Genomic DNA, 19,249 nt, shown 5'->3' with positions numbered 1-19,249 from the left:
ACTCACAGGAACGACATGAAGAACAGAACAACCACAACACACTGCAACAGGAACGTAACACAAAGAAAGGCAATCTAATCAGGCGCATTAAACAGCAAAAAGGCATACACCTAGACCCAGGAACAGAATCCAAAAGACAAGGTTCTATAAAGGGAATGGAACATTTTTTTAAATGAAAGGGAGAGGCATCCCAAAAAATAAACTGTAAGCCTTTTTAAAAATACACAGGCAGAAGGAAAAGGCAATCAAACAAATCCGAGCGGCGAAAAAACAAGAGAGAGAGAGAGAGAGAGCAAGTACACGAGACACCTTCCCAAGAGCCCATGGGAAACTATAAGCCCAAACAAACAAGATTCTCTAAAGTTCGTGGCCCAAGAAATACCTTCCCAAAAGCCCATGAAGAACCAGAAGCCCAAAAGGAACAAGGTCCTCTAAAGCCCGTGCTAGTTTTTTCTCTATAAGAGAAGGGGGCGGTCCAAAGACCAAAGACCCAGCCGAGGAAGAATCATTAAACAAGTAACATATTTATTATTTGGGCACGTGGGAAGAGCATTGAATCCAAAGAAGAAGACTATTAGTATTTGGGCACGTGGGAAGAGCATTGAATCCGAAGAAGAAGACTATTCTTTTCAGTCTTGCAAAACACAGAAAGAAAACACTGGAGGAGCCATATAGAAAGCCCAAGGACTTTATTGCATCATAGTAATGAACCAATTCAGTACAAAGCAGGCACACATGCCCAAATAGGAAGCCCAGAAAAGATAGCTAAAGAGATTGAAGAGAGGAAAGCATCTCAGAGCACAGTAGACCCCAGTCAAACTGGACCAGAACAGGGCTAACATCTGGATTTATCTCCGTCTCCACAGATGTACGGCGCAAGCGCAATAGCTCTCTCTCCAAGTGACCAACACGCCGAATGGCAGAGACTGCAACAGTTATGGAAGAACGAAGGGAGCTCCTATAGGCCATCATACAGTCATAATTATAGTCTCGAACGACAAACCCATACAGACGCTGCAAAAAACTTATAGCCTGGAGGGCAGCCTATTCATAAGCATGGACAAAACCACACCAGGCTGAGCTCCAAAAAAATTCTCGTCGCGGAACCGGAGCAGAACTATCCCCTGGAAGCTCCAGTTCTACCCCAGCAAGAACAGACCCATCCTCCGTGACCTCACACAGATACAAAAGCGTCGGCAAAGAACACCGAGCCACCACGGCTTCCAAAATGGGTATAACAGTTGAAATAAGAGCACACATCCTGCTCACACACAACGAAATTATAAAAAAAACTAAAAAATAACACGACCCCCGGAGCAGATCCGGAATAGCGAGATTATCAGTACATCAACAACCATGCTAACATGCACAAACAAGTAAATACATCTAAACCCAAAGGTAGCTGACATCAAATGGAAAAGGAGAGCAAACCTTGAGGAGCAGCAACAGGTCACAGATTCAAAAACAGATCAGCCTTTCCAATCTACAAAATAAATGCAGACAGAACCATTAGAACACAACAAGTCACAGAGCACATATATATTCTATCAAAGGTACTAAATAAGTGCAGAGCCACACAACGGCACCAGAACAATTCTTCTTTTAACCAAAGGAAACAACATCACTTAGCATGACAAAACATCATCCACTACATCTATAGCAACTTTTAATTACTGAGCAATTAAACTGTATACATGCAGGAAGCGAAAGACCATCAATCAACTTCAACCACCGTGTTTTTTCAAGCAAAGTAAAAACACAAGAAGTATAAACCTTCAGGGCCACTGCAGAGGCAGTAGCCAACCAAAACGGACTAGGCACGACATCTTCTCGAACCTAGTCTTTCAGGCTATTACTAAGCAATGCATCTCCCGATAATCCAAAAATAGAGACAAACAGGCAAAAGAGAAGAACATTACCAGAATGACGAAGCACAACCGGAAGAGCAGCCAACAAGCGAACATGGACGAACAGCCAACCAACCTGAAGACCAACCTGAAAACAACCTAAAACACAAACCATACTATATTAGTCGCCGACGAACAGCATGAAGCATGCACATGCACAAATCACGGAACGCGAAAATGGCAAAGCAGAGCACACAGTAGCAGGCAACCATCCTATCGAGCAGCACCCAACCATTTCAACAAACACCTCAAAGGCATATGTCCACACAGAGGCAGAAGGGACAAACACTAACCTGAACAGCAAGAACGTAATGGCGCACGCTCCCACGTAAGAGCCAACGGGAAAATCGGCAACAAACTGCGCACCAATGGAGTAAAGACAAGCAAACCAAGTCAGTAAGCAGGAGAAGGAACGACAAACACGAACAGGGAAAGGATAAGAAGATGAACCTCAACCAACACCACCCATGGAGGAACGCGTGGCCATGGCGAGAACCGCAACGTAAGCTGGCCGAACTGGATGAAGGCAGGCGAACAGGAGAGGACGCGGCGGCCTGGAAGCGTGGACGAAAGCGAGCGAACGAAGCGGCATGGAGGAAATGAGGGATAGAAGGAGGAAAGGGGGAAACCGGAGAGAAAAGGCCCCCGGCCACCGCAATGGCAGGGGAAATTCTCACAGAGGCGTATGGCAACCCACCACACATCCATAGACACCCGGTCTGCCTACCGGGCCCAGGGGTTCCCGAGCCTACCGTCATAGGCTGCAACGACCCCACAGAGCGCACCCGCCAGAATGCGCACCGCCGACACACACGCCGGTCATGCAGGGCGTCACGCGTACCCATGCTGCACCGCACACATGTCCATTGGCCCCGCCCACGCGGAGGGAACAGTAGCAGGCCACCAGCAGTACAGCCCGGAAACAACGTGGCATGGCGCTGCCGTTCCACGAGACAAGCGAGACGAGACCGCTCGCCCACTCTCCATGCGCCGGGCCGGCCGAATCATGAGGTCAGCAGGCCAAACAGGCAACGCGCACACGGGTAAAAGACACCAGGAAGCTGACGTGCAGGGCCATGCGTCAGCGAGGGCCACTCGCAGCCGTAGCACCAGCCACCAGCCAGGTGCACACGCGGCAGCCCACCCTGTGCCCACCCTGCGTTGCACGGGCCCTCCGTGACGCACGCCACTGATCACCCGCCAAGCCCATCCCGCATGCCGCACGAACGCCTGGTCAAACCATCCTGTGAGGAACCTGGCCAGGGCAGCAGACGAGCGGGGCCAGGAGTAGCGCGGGACCACATGTCATCGCAAGGAGAAAGGCCAAACCGGGTGCGCATGCGTCGGCCAGCCTTCTCACAACGCACGACGCGCACATCGCATCCCCACGACGGACGACGCCAGCAGCGCCCTGAACGCGCGGCGCACGAGGACTCGCTCGTTCTCACCCGGCAGCGATTGACACATGCAACAGATCGGCCACATGAGCCCACTAGCCATGGACTCGGAGAAAAAAATGACGCGGTGAAAACAAGAGTCAGCAAGACGCAACGATCGGACGGCCAAAGGTAGGCAGCTGACCGGAAAAGGTTCGATCGGAGGGCCAACGAGCAACGCGATCGGGGGAGCGTTCTCAGAGCGAGTTCCCTAGCTTCTGTTTTGTTTTAAATTGGCTTGCAAGGTGAATTCTTTGATGGGAGAGAACCGAATCGTGAAGCCACTGCGGAAGAGTTGAAAATGCTGCAATACAACGCTCAAGCTTGTGATATCCTCTTCAACGGATTGTGCCCCGAAGAATTTAACAAAATCAGCCGTCTTGAGAATGCAAAGGAAATTTGGGATACTTTGATTGACATGCATGAAGGTACTGACTCCGTCAAGGAATCCAAGTTGGATGTGCTTCAAAGTCAACTTGACAAGTTCAAAATGAAGGATGGTGAAGGTGTCGCTGAAATGTACTCTAGGCTTGCTCTTATCACAAATGAGATTGCTGGCTTAGGAAGTGAAGAGATGACCGACAGATTCATCATCAAGAAGATCCTAAGAGCCTTGGATGGAAAATATGATACCGTGTGCACATTGATTCAAATGATGCCCAATTACAAAGATCTCAAGCCAATGGAAGTCATTGGAAGAATTGTTGCTTATGAGATGTCACTCAAGGATAAGGAGGAACTTCACAATAAATCAAGTGGTGCTTACAAAGCTTCATGTGAAGCCCCCACATCAAGTGAGAAACAAACCTTCAATGAAGAATTGAGCTTAATGGTGAAGAACTTCACCAAATTCTACAAGAGTGGAAGCAAAGAGAGAAGCTCCAAGTCAAGGTCCTACAATGACAAAAGATCTTCTAGTCAAGAGTGAAACTGTTACAATTGTGGAAGACCCGGACACTATTCCAATGAGTGTACGACACCCCACAAAAGAAGAGAAGATTCTCCAAAAGGAAGAAGTAGAAGAGAAGAATCACCACCTAGAGAAAGAAGGAGTAGAGATGATCGTTATGAAAGAAGACCCTCATGGAGAAACAAGGATTCGGAAAGAAAGGACAAGTCATCAAGGAGCTACACAAAACGAAGATATCAAGCTCATGTTGGTTAATGGGTATCCGGCTCCGACTCCGACAATGACTCCGAGAGAAGCTATCACTCCGATTCCGAATACACTCAAGATGAAGGTGTTGCCGGTCTAGCACTTGTGTCAACCAACTCCTACGACATATTTGATTCACCAAATGAAGGAATTGGAAGATGCTTCATGGCCAAAGGTCCAAAGGTATCACACCCCGAGTATGTTGATTTCAATAGTGATGAAGATGACTTGTTAGGTGATGATGATTTACTTGTTGACAAATCTAGTGATGAATACTATGATGAAACATCAATTAATCATGCTAATCAAGATGAAACGAATGACAATGATAAGGAGAAGATTGAGTCTCTAACTAAAGAACTAAACACTCTTAAGTTAGCTCATGAAACTATCTTAGGAGATCATCGAGAACTTTTAAGGACTCATGAGAAATTACGTTTTGAAAAGCTCAACCTTGAGCAAGAGCATGAGTTCTTAAAGGCAATCAATGATGATCTTCGCAGGAAAAGTTCTTCTTACATTTCCAAGTGTTTACTCTTATCCACTTACATGCCTCAAGTCAAGTCTAGTAACAAGAACAAGAAAGATTCTTCCTCTAGTAGTAACAATAATCATGCTAAATCCAATGTTGTTGCTTCTAGTAGTTCTCTTGATTCCACTAATGATTCTCTTAGCCAAGTTACACTTGAGCAAGAAAATAGCTTATTGAAGGGAATTATAGAGAAAGGTGTTTACAAGAGCCTTGCTGGGAGTAAGCAATTCGAGGAAATTGTACACAAGCAAGGAAGGCATCGGAAGAACCAAGGTGTTGGTTTTGAACGAAAGTTCAATGCCAATGGAGTTGAGTGGGAAGAAGATCAATACCCCAAGGTGAAGTTTGTTCCTCAACAGGAGAAGTATGATCCTACTTCTTTCAAAGGGACACAAGCTCAAGATGATCTTCCACCACAAGACCACAAGGAAAAAGGCAAGGACAAGCTTCAAGAGGAAATTTATGCATTTGAAGAAGCTCCTAAGGCCTTGGTCAAGTGGGTTCCCAAGACTACATCAAGTTCCACTTCATCAAGTACAACTACAACTCTGAGGATTCCCATCAAGATGGTGTGGATCCCGGAGAAGAAGAACTAGAGAGTTCTTGAGGATGACTCCGCCAACATACTTCACTCTTATCATTTTGGCAAGAACAAGTGCAATCAACTTCCAAATCTTGCACTAGTTCAAGGAGTCACAAACCCTCTTGTTGGTAAGACAAGGGACAAGGTAACCTAAAGCTTTCATAGACTCATCTTGTGTGTGCATCACTCTATGTCTATGGATATCCTTGTTTGTTCCTTGTGGGACTAACCCGTGTAGGTATTGAAAGTGCAACTCACTCCAAAGGATAGCTCCAAATGATCTACATCAACATTGAGCATCCACATCTTCAACATCTACATGAAGTCATCATCGACAAAACCCAAGGTTAGTTCATCCCTCTTAGGGGGGATCTCACATCTAGGGGGAGCTTTACTCTAATAATTGAGCTAAAGCAACTCTAATGGTGTGAAAACAACAATGCTTTATAAAAAAGTGGTAACCCCACTTGTGCTTACACGATGAGTATGACCTATTATCAAATGTTCCCATTTGACTCCTAAGTCAATATACTCATATATAGATGACCTAGTCATCGCCAATTGCTTGATAGATGCTAGAATTGGTTGTGCATGCTTTGCCACATATTTGAATTGCCATTCTATTGTGTGAGCATGTTGGTTGCATAATTTACTCATTTAAGGACATCCACTTGTTGTTTTGATTGATTGGTTTCTTTTTTCTCTTACTGAAAGTGCAACTATCCCTAGGTGGTTTTGGTAATTCCTAACAACATATAGCTCATTGAGCTAATGCTATTCCAAGATTAATATTTTAGGAAAAGCTCAATGAATGGCATGGCATGGATGAGGAAAGTGGACCCCTCAAAATACTAAGGACAAAAAGATTGGCTCAAGCTCAAAGCTCAAGACTCTACATTTTATATTTTAGTGATCCAAGATCACATTGAGTCTATAGGAAAAGCCAATACTATCAAGGAGGGATGAGGTGTTGTTTAATGAGGTTCTTGCTTCATATTGCTTAGTGATATGCTCCAAAACCCTCAACTACCTAACCACATCCACATATGACCTAAACCAAAAGTCAAACTCGGCCCTACCGATTCTTTCTATCCGACGCCACCGAGTTTCAAATGTCATAGCCACTGCCACAAACCCTAGGCAAATCGGTCTCACCGATAGGGATCTCGGTCACACCGAGATGGGGTTGTAATCTCTCTGTTTCCCTTCGTAATGTTTCGGTATTACCGAGATGAGCGATCGGTCCCACCGAGATTGCAATGTAAACTCTCTATTTCTCTTTCGTAACATTTCGGTCCCACCAAAATGAGCGATCGGTCCCACCGAGTTTACCTGACCAACTCTCTGGTTAGCTTATTACCAAAATCGGTCCCACCGAGTTTGTGTAATCGGTCACTCCGAGGTTATGTTATGCCCTAACCCTAACCATATCGGTCCTACCGAGTTGCATCTCAGTCCCACCGAAAATCCTAACGGTGACTAGGTTTGCTGAATCGGTCTGACCGAGTTTCTCCATTCGGTCTCACCGAGATTGGTAAATTGTGTGTAACAATTAGTTTTTGTGTGGAGGCTATATATACCCCTCCACCCACTCTTCATTCGTGGAGAGAGCCATCAGAACATACCTACACTTCCAATACACATGTTCTGAGAAAGAACCACCTACTCATGTGTTGAGGTCAAGATATTCCATTCATATCATATGAATCTTGATCTCTAGCCTTCCTCAAGTTGCTTTCCACTCAAATCTTCTTTCCACCAAATCCATATCCTATGAGAGAGAGTTGAGTGTTGGAGAGACTATCATTTGAAGCACAAGAGCAAGGAGTTCATCATCAACACACCATTTGTTACTTCTTGGAGAGCGGTGTCTCCTAGATTGGCTAGGTGTCACTTGGGAGCCTCCGACAAAGATTGTGGAGTTGAACCAAGGAGTTTGTAAGGGCAAGGAGATCGCCTATTTCGTGAAGATCTACCGCTAGTGAGGCAAGTCCTTCGTGGGCGATGGCCATGATGTGATAGACAAGGTTGCTTCTTCGTGGACCCTTCGTGGGTGGAGCCCTCCGTGGACTCGCGCAACCGTTACCCTCCGTGGGTTGAAGTCTCCATCGACGTGGATGTACGATAGCACCACCTATCGGAACCACGACAAAAACATCCGTGTCTCCAATTGCGTTTGAATTCTCCAAACCCTTCCCTTTACATTCTTGCAAGTTGCATGCTTTACTTTCCGCTGCTCATATATTCTTTGCATGCTTGCTTGAATTGTGTTATGATTGCTTGACTTGTGCTAAGATAGCTAAAATCTGCCAAAGACTAAAATTGGGGAAAGGATAGATTTTTATTTGGTCAAGTAGTCTAATCACCCCCCTCTAGACATACTTTCGATCCTACACTTGCCAAGTGGATGGACAAGAATGCCTAAGAACCTTCTCTAGCTATCTATGATTTTCTCGTCTCAAACTCTATTCATGCTACATCACAAAATTTGATGAAGTCAGATTCGAACCACTCTGTGTGAGGAGCACTCGGAGTCCCCGATTCGTCATAGACTTAAACTTCCAAAACTTCATTGTGCGTTTTAGTCTGACCGACTCACCCATTTCGGTCATACCGAGATCACAAATTCGATCTAGGTTTTCAATCTCGGTGCAACCGATTGAACTTTCGGTCACACCGAGTTGCAGCAACTGCTTGCAGTTATGCATCTCGGTGCCACCGAGTTGTTCCACTCGGTCACACCGACAGGGTCGGGCTATATATACCCACGGGCAAAATTTTGGAAATTTTCTCCGAACTCTTTCGCCCGTGCTTAGCCCGCTCTGCCTCCAGGGTCTCCGGATCGTTCTCCTAGTCGCCAGTTGCCTCCTGCCGCTGGTCTCCGCCACCGTCAACGGGAATCATCCTCGCCGTTGCCGCCGTAGCGAGTTCATCGCCGAACTAGGGTATGAACTTGATCACTGTGCTATCCTTATCTGATTCCTAGCACATTGTGTTCGCCATGAATCTTTCCATGATTGAAACTATCTTATGCAGTCAAAAAACACTCCGTAGATTAGAGATGATTTGAAAATTTAGGGTTAGGTTTCCGCCGAAACCATCTCGGACCAACCGAGTTGTGGAACTCGGTACCACCGATTTGGCTCAGGCCATTGCACATGTGATTCTCGGTCTGACCGAGAATTGCAAATCGGTGTGACCGAGTTCTGGACTTTGTGAAACCCTAGCAGTCTCGGTGCCACCGAACTGTGACTCAGTCTGACCGAGTTCACTAGTTTAGGTTCCAACAGCTGCTTCGGTATCGCCGAGTTTACAAATCGGTTGATCCGAAATGCTTTCTGAGGAAAACTAAAACTAAGTTTTTGATTCATTCTTTTGCAAAAACCTCTGTATTTTGTGATGCTCATCCACTCTATCTCATCTATATCTACCCATAGGGTCAGTTGTTAGAGATTGCAATATGTCTGATCAAAGTGACAACCAGAACAAGTCAGAGGAGCAGGTTCACATGAGTGAGGCCACTAGTCCCTCTAGCAGCTCAGATGATGGAAGCAGGAGCACACCCAACAACTTGCCAAAAGCTGCCACCAGGGCCAGAAAGAAGAAAACTTCTAAATCTGAGGATGAAGACTATGTGGCAGTTGAGGATGAGGCTACTTCCAAGAAGAAAGTGCTTAAAAAGGAATATAGCACTGCTGCTGCAACTAAGCCAGGTCTAAAGACCAAGAGGCCAGCAGGAAGACAGCCAATGTCTAAACCTAGGAAAGTTGCCACATGTGAGAAAATGGAGCTCACTCTTGAACTCAAGGAAGCTGGAGATGGCAAGAAGAGGAAAGAGAGGGTCAAGGAGACCATGACCAGAGTAATTGGAAAGCCATCTATGATGAGAGACTCTGAAGAGGAAGAAGAAGAAGATGCTGCACCAGCACCAAAGACAAAGAAACTTATGGGAGATGCCATAAGATCAGGGGCTGCTTCATCTAAGCCCAAAGAAGCTCCCAAGCCAGCTGCTTTAAAACCCAAAACTGCACCAAAGAGGAGTACCAGGAGCTCTGACACAGTCTTTTCAGCAGGATCAACGTAGATACGTGTAGTAAATGTACCCTCGCTCAAAGCAGCATTGTTATCAATGGGTTTGAAATTATTCCCCAGCCTATTTTAATACGCAACATGGGAGATAGTTAGCAGCGTGACAAAGAAAACAACACTGTCTTCATATTCATGGTTAAAGCAAGAGAAGCCAATTAGAAGGCATATAGAAATCACCTGTTGCGGAAGTCATTTATCGCTGGGAGATCCTCGTGAATGTACCAACGGCAAGCAGAACTACCACTAAGTCCTTGAACACCTGCATAGTTATTGAACAATATAGAGGGGTAAGAGGCTGCATTGAACATAGAATGAAAAGGCTGTACAATACAGAATTCATAAATGTATAAGATGCAATAGGTTGACCACCTTGATTTATTTCAGGTAGTGTTCCTACGAAAATTGCAATCACAACTTCCTTTTCATCTCTTGCCCGCACTGCTTCTTCTTCGAATTCAATCGCTCGATCACCCCAGAGGACAAGCCTTAGCTCCTTGCCCCTATAGGTTTCATATGACGAACAAATCAGTAAACAAACGAACGAGCAGGTGGCCTAGAATGGTGCATGCATAATAAGAAGCAAATGCCACTTACTGTAAGTCAGTTAGGATTATTGTCCTTGTGTTTGATGGCTCTGGCTGATGCATTGATTGGATAGTGACCACATCAGAAACAACAGTTATTCTTCCAATGACATCTTCAAAACCATAGAATTTGCAAGAGCATTAGACTCCAGATATTTGACAAGTGGTTTTTAATGTACTTAGGCATGCAGTGACACAACTTACCAAGGAAACGAGGTGGTGGCCCACATGGCCTAGGGATGTCCTGAAATGGGATCAAATTGTAGGTGCAGAACGGGTAATCTGCTTCCAAGCCCGGGCGTAAAACAGCGTTGCTAAACCTGGTGAACTGAATCATGAAGCGACTCTCAACAGGTCTATAACTTGTCTTTGCTTCAATGCAGTTGAAGCTGCTCATCATGTATACCTTTCCTTCCTGCAGCTCATTCTTCAGTTCTTCTGCTCGCTGAGGAGGTATCTGCACATACATATGGTTGCCCTGCCAACAAAAACAACAATTAGAAAGGTATCCTAGGCCAAATATGGACAGTTGGCGTTGAGCTAGCTATATAAAGACAAACCTGGCTATCAAGAACAACTAAGTCCATGTGCTGGATAGGCCCATTGTCAGTCCCCCCATGATAAAACCAAAGGCGCGAGACAAGGACAGAGACAACCCACTTCCTGCCGTGCTTGTGTATCTCAGAGAGCATCTGATGCGCCATCTGGAAACATAAAGACACTTTTGCTTAGGAAGGTAAAAATACACAAAGAGGCAACATATTAGGTTTTGCAATATGATGGCATACCTAATCGAAGTCAAGTGAACAGACATACCAAGCGAACTACCAAAATACCTTTGACACATACATAGATGCACAGAAAAGAACAGTATTCGCTATCTTAGGTAATGAGCAGCAACAGATAAAACAACATTTACAAACTCAAATCTTATTGAAAAGGGAGCAGACAATAGAAATATTTCACCAAATGAGGAAGCATATAATAACAGAGACTAAGAGGCAGCAAGTAGTAGTGAGACCAAAAGCAGCTCGCAAAATAAAGCACGACGCAGGTACTATTCCAAAGACTCAAAGATCTCAGAGAAAACTATGTTTCTAGTGTGAGATCCAAGTGTGCCATCTTCCTTCTCAATAAGTATTTTCAAGATTTTCTTGGAAGTCACACGTGAAACCGCCACGTAAAGCTGGCCATGAGTGAAAACAGGGCTTTTCAGGTATAATCCAACATCTGAGAGAGTTTGTCCCTGGCTCTTATTGATAGTCATGGCATAACAAACCCTGACCGGAAACTGGCGACGATGTAAAGTAAATGGCCATTTAGGATCCTTGGCAGTGAGGCAAATCCTTGGAATGTACACAACATCCCCAATATTAGAACCAGTCATGATAATAGCCTCAATGACTTTCTCACCAAGTTTAGAGACAACAAGACGAGTACCATTACAAAGACCACTTGCCTGACTCAAATTTCTAAGGAGCATAATCGGCACACCTTTTTTCAATAGCAACTTGTGCTGTGGGAAATTGTTAATTTTAATTGTATTGAGGTACTCGATAGGATAAAACACATCCATATTACGCATTGAGTCAGCAACATTTCCTATAGAATCATAGCTTAAGTACTCTCTCTCAGCAGAAGGCATCAAGGCTAGCACATGGTCATTAACTTCCTGAGCTAAATCATTTGTTGTTGTTAAGATAGCCCTTTGGCACAAGTACTTTCGATTAGAACAATTTTTAGCAAAGTTTGTATATACAGCATTAACAATAGCGCCTATTCTATTTTCCTCAGAATGGATCAACATATCATCAGGAATTGTTACCCAACTTGGCTCACACCCCCCTTGTCTAGCAACACAAGGCGCTGTACCATCACCAATACTCAAGATCCAACCAGCAAAAGAAGCTATCTCAGCTTGTAAAACAGGATCTGTTGTTTGCACAGCCAAACGCATGTTCACTTTAAGATGTAGAACCTCTATAAAACGCCATAGTGGTGAATTTGTTATAGCAGCATTTATAACCTGTGAGCGAGCCCCACCCTCGATGACTGGTAAAATCTGTCTCGAATCGCCACCCAAAACCATAACCTTACCACCAAAAGGCATCTCAGCTATAGAAGGATCGTCGGCAGACAGAATATCACGCAAGCTACGATCCAAAGCCTCAAAACATCTACGATGCGTCATTAAAGCCTCATCCCATATTATTAGGGAGGCTGATTCGATCATCTCTGCTAATTTTCTAGATCTTTTTATATCACATGTTCCATTGTCATCTAGACTGATTGGTATTTTAAACCTAGAATGAGCAGTCCTACCACCAGGTAAAAGAAGTGCTGCAACCCCAGAAGATGCAACTGTGAGAACAATCATTTCTTTACCTCTAAGATAAGCAATTATGGAACTCCAGAGAAAAGTTTTCCCAGTTCCACCATATCCAGAAACAAAGAAGAAGCCAGGTTTTCCAGACACAACTCGGTCGATAATATTCTTATAAGCTAGGAGTTGATCTAGATTTAATTGGTTGTACATGGTTTCTGCCTTTAGTAGTTCACTTTTAGGATCAGCAGATAGTTCATCAGTTATCATGTCATTGTCATCAGAGTTATCATCATATGTAGTCTTTAATGGCAGCTTGTGGTCTAGAATATTAGAACCATTTTTTACTAAATAGAACTGTCAACTTATCAAGCAAGATGTCTCTCAGCTCATCAGGAGGTACAACATGATTATCATCACGAAAAGAGCGCTTGATATTGTACTTAATATCCTCAGCTAAGTGTGACCAATATTTTTCGAAGAAAGCATTTTCATCGTTAGCACCACAATGAACAAGGATTGTAACAAAAATCCTGCGCAGCTGATCTCCCATACCCCAGGTCAAAGCCTCATCAAACGCACTATACCATTCAAGATCATCTCCAAGTAAGCCCCTAGCAGCACATGCCTCCTTAAAGGTTTCATACACAATCTCATTATAAGTTCTAACATCCGTATAAGACATGGCACCTTTGACAACCATCAAGAGCATTCTAAGATAGAAAAGTTCTCCAGTTGTAGGGTGAACAGAATAAATTCTACCAATCCTATAACTCGAGGTTTTAGGAATCCATTGTTTTTTGCTTGCTAGCCAAGTCCATTTGGTTGGGAAGTCACAATAAGTAAGAGACCTAGCATTTGCATGGCATCTATTAGCTACAAACCACTCGGTTAACATTGTTCTCTGTAGCCACTCATCGTCAGCAACTAACTTCAGGTTTGCTTTAACATTGAAACGCACCATGTGTTTATTTAATAAATGAACAGGCAATCTTTCAACAGATGGCATCTTACTGTGTATATCAAAACCATATATCCTCCAGCAACCATCTTTATCACATATGTAATAGCATTGTCTATATTCCATGATCTCATCAATCTCAATACCATGCTTGTTTTTGATGCTTTCAAACAAAGTTTTTGAAAAATCAGGACCCTTTGTAACATACTTATAAAGATACTTGATGACATGGGTTTTATTGCACCACTCAAGGTTAATATGTGCTTGGTATTTTTTTAGCACAAGCAGATTATAAGGAACACCATGCCTATTATCAAGCCTGACCTTTTTTTAAATTATAAAACGACCGTTGTCTGGGCGACTATACACAGGGAATCCACTATCATCTAGAGAGGTCTCAAGCTGAAATGACTTAGGATTTTTTTTGAACACAATCCATCTTTCATGCAAGGACATTTAACACCATCGTCCCCGCAAGGGCCGTGCATCATGTGTTCAGAAACAAGAACGTATCCAAGAGGATCCGCAACAGGATCAGGGATGGAAGCCGATATAAAAGAGTCAATTAAAGCAAGACTAACCTCCCGTTTTTTTCTATCAAGCCAGATCAGGATATGGGCATGCAGAAGCCCTCTTTTCTTGAACTCCACAGTGTGTAGTACTGTGAACAAAGGGATAAAAATATCACGAGCTGAGGTGGAAAATAACAGGCAAAAAGAGATCAGAGGAATCACAAAGCACGTTTACCCGCTATGACAGGACCAAAGACCTCCCCACTCTTAATATCATGAATATAGTCATTGAGCTTCATGTGATAAACCCTGACCGGAAGATCCGCCCTGTCTGAAGGCATCTGGCTAGGCTCAGAACACAGGGCTTCTGTTATCTCAGGCCACTTGGGATTAGAGGTAAAGGTGGTGAAAAGGTCTGGTGGGCCAAAGACACGTGAAATAGCCACCGCGTCCTGGAAGTTCTCAATCATATAACGCCGGCCATCGGTAGAAGAGGATGGAAGTATGTTTTTTTTGCCAACAGAACTTGCATCTGTCTGCCCTTTTCCAACATCATCAGTGACTCCTTGCAAGTTCTCCGCTCTAAGATCATTATTAGCCTTCATGATGAAATGCAGCCTCCACTCGTCTATGCAAGCGTGTGCATATACAATGGCCTGCGAGGAAAGCAAACCACAACAAAGGTATGGATTATGCTGCTCTGGTCTATAGTGGAGACAATAGGAATAGTAGTCCTGCATAGTGAGCCTGGTTCTTTTGCTAGTATCTAAAGGGTTTGAACCAATATATTTAAGCATGAGCTGAAACCCACGTTCTGCATAGGGGAAGAGAAGAGGATACTGCAAAGGCATATATGAAGTTTGCAAAGAAGATATTTGCTGCAGATTGTCATCTCTACCGTGTATTATTATGTCACGACAAGAAGCCTCCACCGTGAACTCACCAAACATTAAAGACGCTAGCTCATCAGTTGTAGGAAGGCTAAATTGTGGGCCATCAGATTCTCCAGGGGCAACTAAACGAATGGCTATCTCGGCATGCCTATTGGCTGTTAGTATTTCTCTAGCTGATCTAAACGTTTTGACATAAGAATTGTGTGTATCAAGCATATGCATCAAGCCTTCAACAATAGATTCATCTAAACCACCATCGCTCTTTTCACCCTTTTCTAAAGCCAGAATCCTATTTTGCACCTCATTCTGAGTATCATATATATAGAGTTCGGCATACTTAGGGGTATTTCCTTCCTTAGGCATAAGAGATCCCATTCGATGACAAACCTGGCCGTTTATTTTGTATATATTTGGACCATTACCATCATTTACAGAACGGTCAACAGTAGTTCCCATGGAAGTAAATGCAAAGAGGCAGTTGAACTGACGATTTTTTTATAAACTCTCTGCTACGCGAGGGACCATTATATCTCAGCAACTCAGAGAGAAACAAGGGCGTAAAAGGTGTAATATACACCTTACCACCCTTGCAACATTTGTTGTAAATCACCCGCCTTAGCATAATAGCGGATTCCGATCTCACCCTCTCCTCGAACCAGAAGACTGCACCACAGTTGGTACATTTGTAGTCTGGGCCACCGTAGAAAGATCTCTTTCGGTACCCAGCTGCAAATTTATCTTGACTCAGTAACAATGGTAAATCATCAATGCATCATACAATAGTTTCTAGGCATATCGGCACTCAGCATACCTTTCAGCATCTCAGACTCCTCAGCCGTGAATCCAACCCAGTCAGCACTTAAGGGCGATCCAATGGCAGACCCCTTCCCCCTAAGTCTATCAACAACCACCCTGCATCTCTTTCTATTACGGGACGTAATTTCTGGACTAAGAACGGGGAAGAGACCATCATCTAAAAAAACAAAGGGCCTGTCACAAGTACGAAGAGGAATTGAGAGAGTGCAGGAGGCACACCTATAAAGGAAAAGGACTTATTTTAAAAGGGCACCCCGTACATTTTCTTTTAGGTAGGCCTGAGGATATGTAGGGAAACGGTGAGTCACAGAAAGACAACTTTCGTCGAACAACACGGCGCGGAGGTGGTTGACTGGTGCTTGAACCGGCCTTACGACGAACAGAACGGCGCTGAGGCATGACTCACAGGAACGACATGAAGAACAGAACAACCACAACACACTGCAATAGGAACGTAACACAAAGAAAGGCAATCTAATCAGGCGCATTAAACAGCAAAAAGGCATACACCTAGACCCAGGAACAGAATCCAAAAGACAAGGTTCTATAAAGGGAATGGAACATTTTTTTTAAATGAAAGGGAGAGGCATCCCAAAAAATAAACTGTAAGCCTTTTTAAAAATACACAGGCAGAAGGAAAAGGCAATCAAACAAATCCGAGTGGCGAAAAAACAAGAGAGAGAGAGAGAGCAAGTACACGAGACACCTTCCCAAGAGCCCATGGGAAACTATAAGCCCAAACAAACAAGATTCTCTAAATTTCGTGGCCCAAGAAATACCTTCCCAAAAGCCCATGAAGAACCAGAAGCCCAAAAGGAACAAGGTCCTCTAAAGCCCGTGCTAGTTTTTTCTCTATAAGAGAAGGGGGCGGTCCAAAGACCAAAGACCCAGCCGAGGAAGAATCATTAAACAAGTAACATATTTATTATTTGGGCACGTGGGAAGAGCATTGAATCCAAAGAAGAAGACTATTAGTATTTGGGCACGTGGGAAGAGCATTGAATCCGAAGAAGAAGACTATTCTTTTCAGTCTTGCAAAACACAGAAAGAAAACACTGGAGGAGCCATATAGAAAGCCCAAGGACTTTATTGCATCATAGTAATGAACCAATTCAGTACAAAGCAGGCACACATGCCCAAATAGGAAGCCCAGAAAAGATAGCTAAAGAGATTGAAGAGAGGAAAGCATCTCAGAGCACAGTAGACCCCAGTCAAACTGGACCAGAACAGGGCTAACATCTGGATTTATCTCCGTCTCCACAGATGTACGGCGCAAGCGCAATAGCTCTCTCTCCAAGTGACCAACACGCCGAATGGCAGAGACTGCAACAGTTATGGAAGAACGAAGGGAGCTCCTATAGGCCATCATACAGTCATAATTATAGTCTCGAACGACAAACCCATACAGACGCTGCAAAAAACTTATAGCCTGGAGGGCAGCCTATTCATAAGCATGGACAAAACCACACCAGGCTGAGCTCCAAAAAAATTCTCGTCGCGGAACCGGAGCAGAACTATCCCCTGGAAGCTCCAGTTCTACCCCAGCAAGAACAGACCCATCCTCCGTGACCTCACACAGATACAAAAGCGTCGGCAAAGAACACCGAGCCACCACGGCTTCCAAAATGGGTATAACAGTTGAAATAAGAGCACACATCCTGCTCACACACAACGAAATTATAAAAAAAAACTGAAAAATAACACGACCCCCGGAGCAGATCCGGAATAGCGAGATTATCAGTACATCAACAACCATGCTAACATGCACAAACAAGTAAATACATCTAAACCCAAAGGTAGCTGACATCAAATGGAAAAGGAGAGCAAACCTTGAGGAGCAGCAACAGGTCACAGATTCAAAAACAGATCAGCCTTTCCAATCTACAAAATAAATGCAGACAGAACCATTAGAACACAGAAAGTCACAGAGCACATATATATTCTATCAAAGGTACTAAATAAGTGCAGAGCCACACAACGGCACCAGAACAATTCTTCTTTTAACCAAAGGAAACAACATCACTTAGCATGACAAAACATCATCCACTACATCTATAGCAACTTTTAATTACTGAGCAATTAAACTGTATACATGCAGGAAGCGAAAGACCATCAATCAACTTCAACCACCGTGTTTTTTCAAGCAAAGTAAAAACACAAGAAGTATAAACCTTCAGGGCCACTGCAGAGGCAGCAGCCAACCAAAACGGACTAAGCACGACATCTTCTCGGACCTAGTCTTTCAGGCTATTACTAAGCAATGCATCTCCTGACAATCCAAAAATAGAGACAAACAGGCAAAAGAGAAGAACATTACCAGAATGACGAAGCACAACCGGAAGAGCAGCCAACAAGCGAACATGGACGAACAGCCAACCAACCTGAAGACCAACCTGAAAACAACCTAAAACACAAACCATACTATATTAGTCGCCGACGAACAGCATGAAGCATGCACATGCACAAATCACGGAACGCGAAAATGGCAAAGCAGAGCACACGGTAGCAGGCAACCATCCTATCGAGCAGCACCCAACCATTTCAACAAACACCTCAAAGGCATATGTCCACACAGAGGCAGAAGGGAAAAACACTAACCTGAACAGCAAGAACGTAATGGCGCACGCTCCCACGTAAGAGCCAACGGGAAAATCGGCAACAAACTGCGCACCAATGGAGCAAAGACAAGCAAACCAAGTCAGTAAGCAGGAGAAGGAACGACAAACACGAACAGGGAAAGGATAAGAAGATGAACCTCAACCAACACCACCCATGGAGGAACGCGTGGCCATGGCGAGAACCGCAACGTAAGCTGGCCGAACTGGATGAAGGCAGGCGAACAGGAGAGGACGCGGCGGCCTGGAAGCGTGGACGAAAGCGAGCGAACGAAGCGGCGTGGAGGAAATGAGGGATAGAAGGAGGAAAGGGGGAAACCGGAGAGAAAAGGCCCCCGGCCACCGCAATGGCAGGGGCAATTCTCACAGAGGCGTATGGGAACCCACCACACATCCATCGACACCCGGTCTGCCTACAGGGCCCAGGGGTTCTAGAGCCCACCGTCATAGGCTGCAACGACCCCACAGAGGGCACCCGCCAGAATGCGCACCGCCGACACACACGCCGGTCACGCGGGGCGTCACGCGTACCCATGCTGCACCGCACACACGTCCATTGGCCCCGCCCACGCAGAGGGAACAGTAGCAGGCCACCAGCAGTATAGCCCGGAAACAACGCGGCATGGCGCTGCCGTTCCACGAGACGAGCGAGACGAGACCGCTCGCCCACTCTCCATGCGCCGGGCCGGCCGAATCATGAGGTCAGCAAGCCAAACATGCAACGCGCACACGGGTAAAAGACACCAGGAAGCTGACGTGCAGGGCCATGCGTCAGCGAGGGCCACTCGCAGCCGTAGCACCAGCCACCAGCCAGGTGCACACGCGGCAGCCCACCCTGTGCC

General features: G+C 44.8%; 3 protein-coding genes across 3 annotated transcripts; all 3 read right to left on the bottom strand.

Moving 5' to 3' along the window:
• Positions 1 to 2: 2 nt before the first annotated feature.
• Positions 3 to 16,191, bottom strand: LOC147990995 (uncharacterized). Its single transcript, XM_087538482.1, has 14 exons — positions 16,053 to 16,191; positions 15,788 to 15,949; positions 15,554 to 15,702; positions 10,848 to 10,991; positions 10,492 to 10,765; positions 10,298 to 10,400; positions 10,073 to 10,203; positions 9,881 to 9,962; positions 9,659 to 9,767; positions 2,201 to 2,265; positions 1,920 to 1,995; positions 1,455 to 1,483; positions 1,108 to 1,261; positions 3 to 41 (listed from the first exon to the last, which is right to left on the bottom strand). Exons 1-14 carry the CDS (start codon positions 16,189 to 16,191, stop codon positions 3 to 5), a joined length of 1,656 nt encoding a protein of 551 aa, XP_087394608.1.
• LOC147990997 (uncharacterized) lies at positions 11,345 to 12,880 on the bottom strand. The gene has a single exon (XM_087542929.1). It carries the CDS (start codon positions 12,878 to 12,880, stop codon positions 11,345 to 11,347), a length of 1,536 nt encoding a protein of 511 aa, XP_087399055.1.
• Positions 14,302 to 15,432, bottom strand: LOC147990996 (uncharacterized). The gene has a single exon (XM_087542923.1). The coding sequence runs from the start codon at positions 15,430 to 15,432 to the stop codon at positions 14,302 to 14,304; it is 1,131 nt and encodes a 376-aa protein (XP_087399049.1).
• Positions 16,192 to 19,249: the final 3,058 nt, after the last annotated feature.

This window comes from Triticum urartu, chromosome 1A, assembly GCF_056163025.1.
Source record: "Triticum urartu cultivar PI428250 chromosome 1A, HENAU_Tu73, whole genome shotgun sequence".
Classification (NCBI taxonomy): domain Eukaryota; kingdom Viridiplantae; phylum Streptophyta; class Magnoliopsida; order Poales; family Poaceae; genus Triticum; species Triticum urartu.
This window is presented reverse-complemented; position numbering and strand designations above follow the sequence as displayed.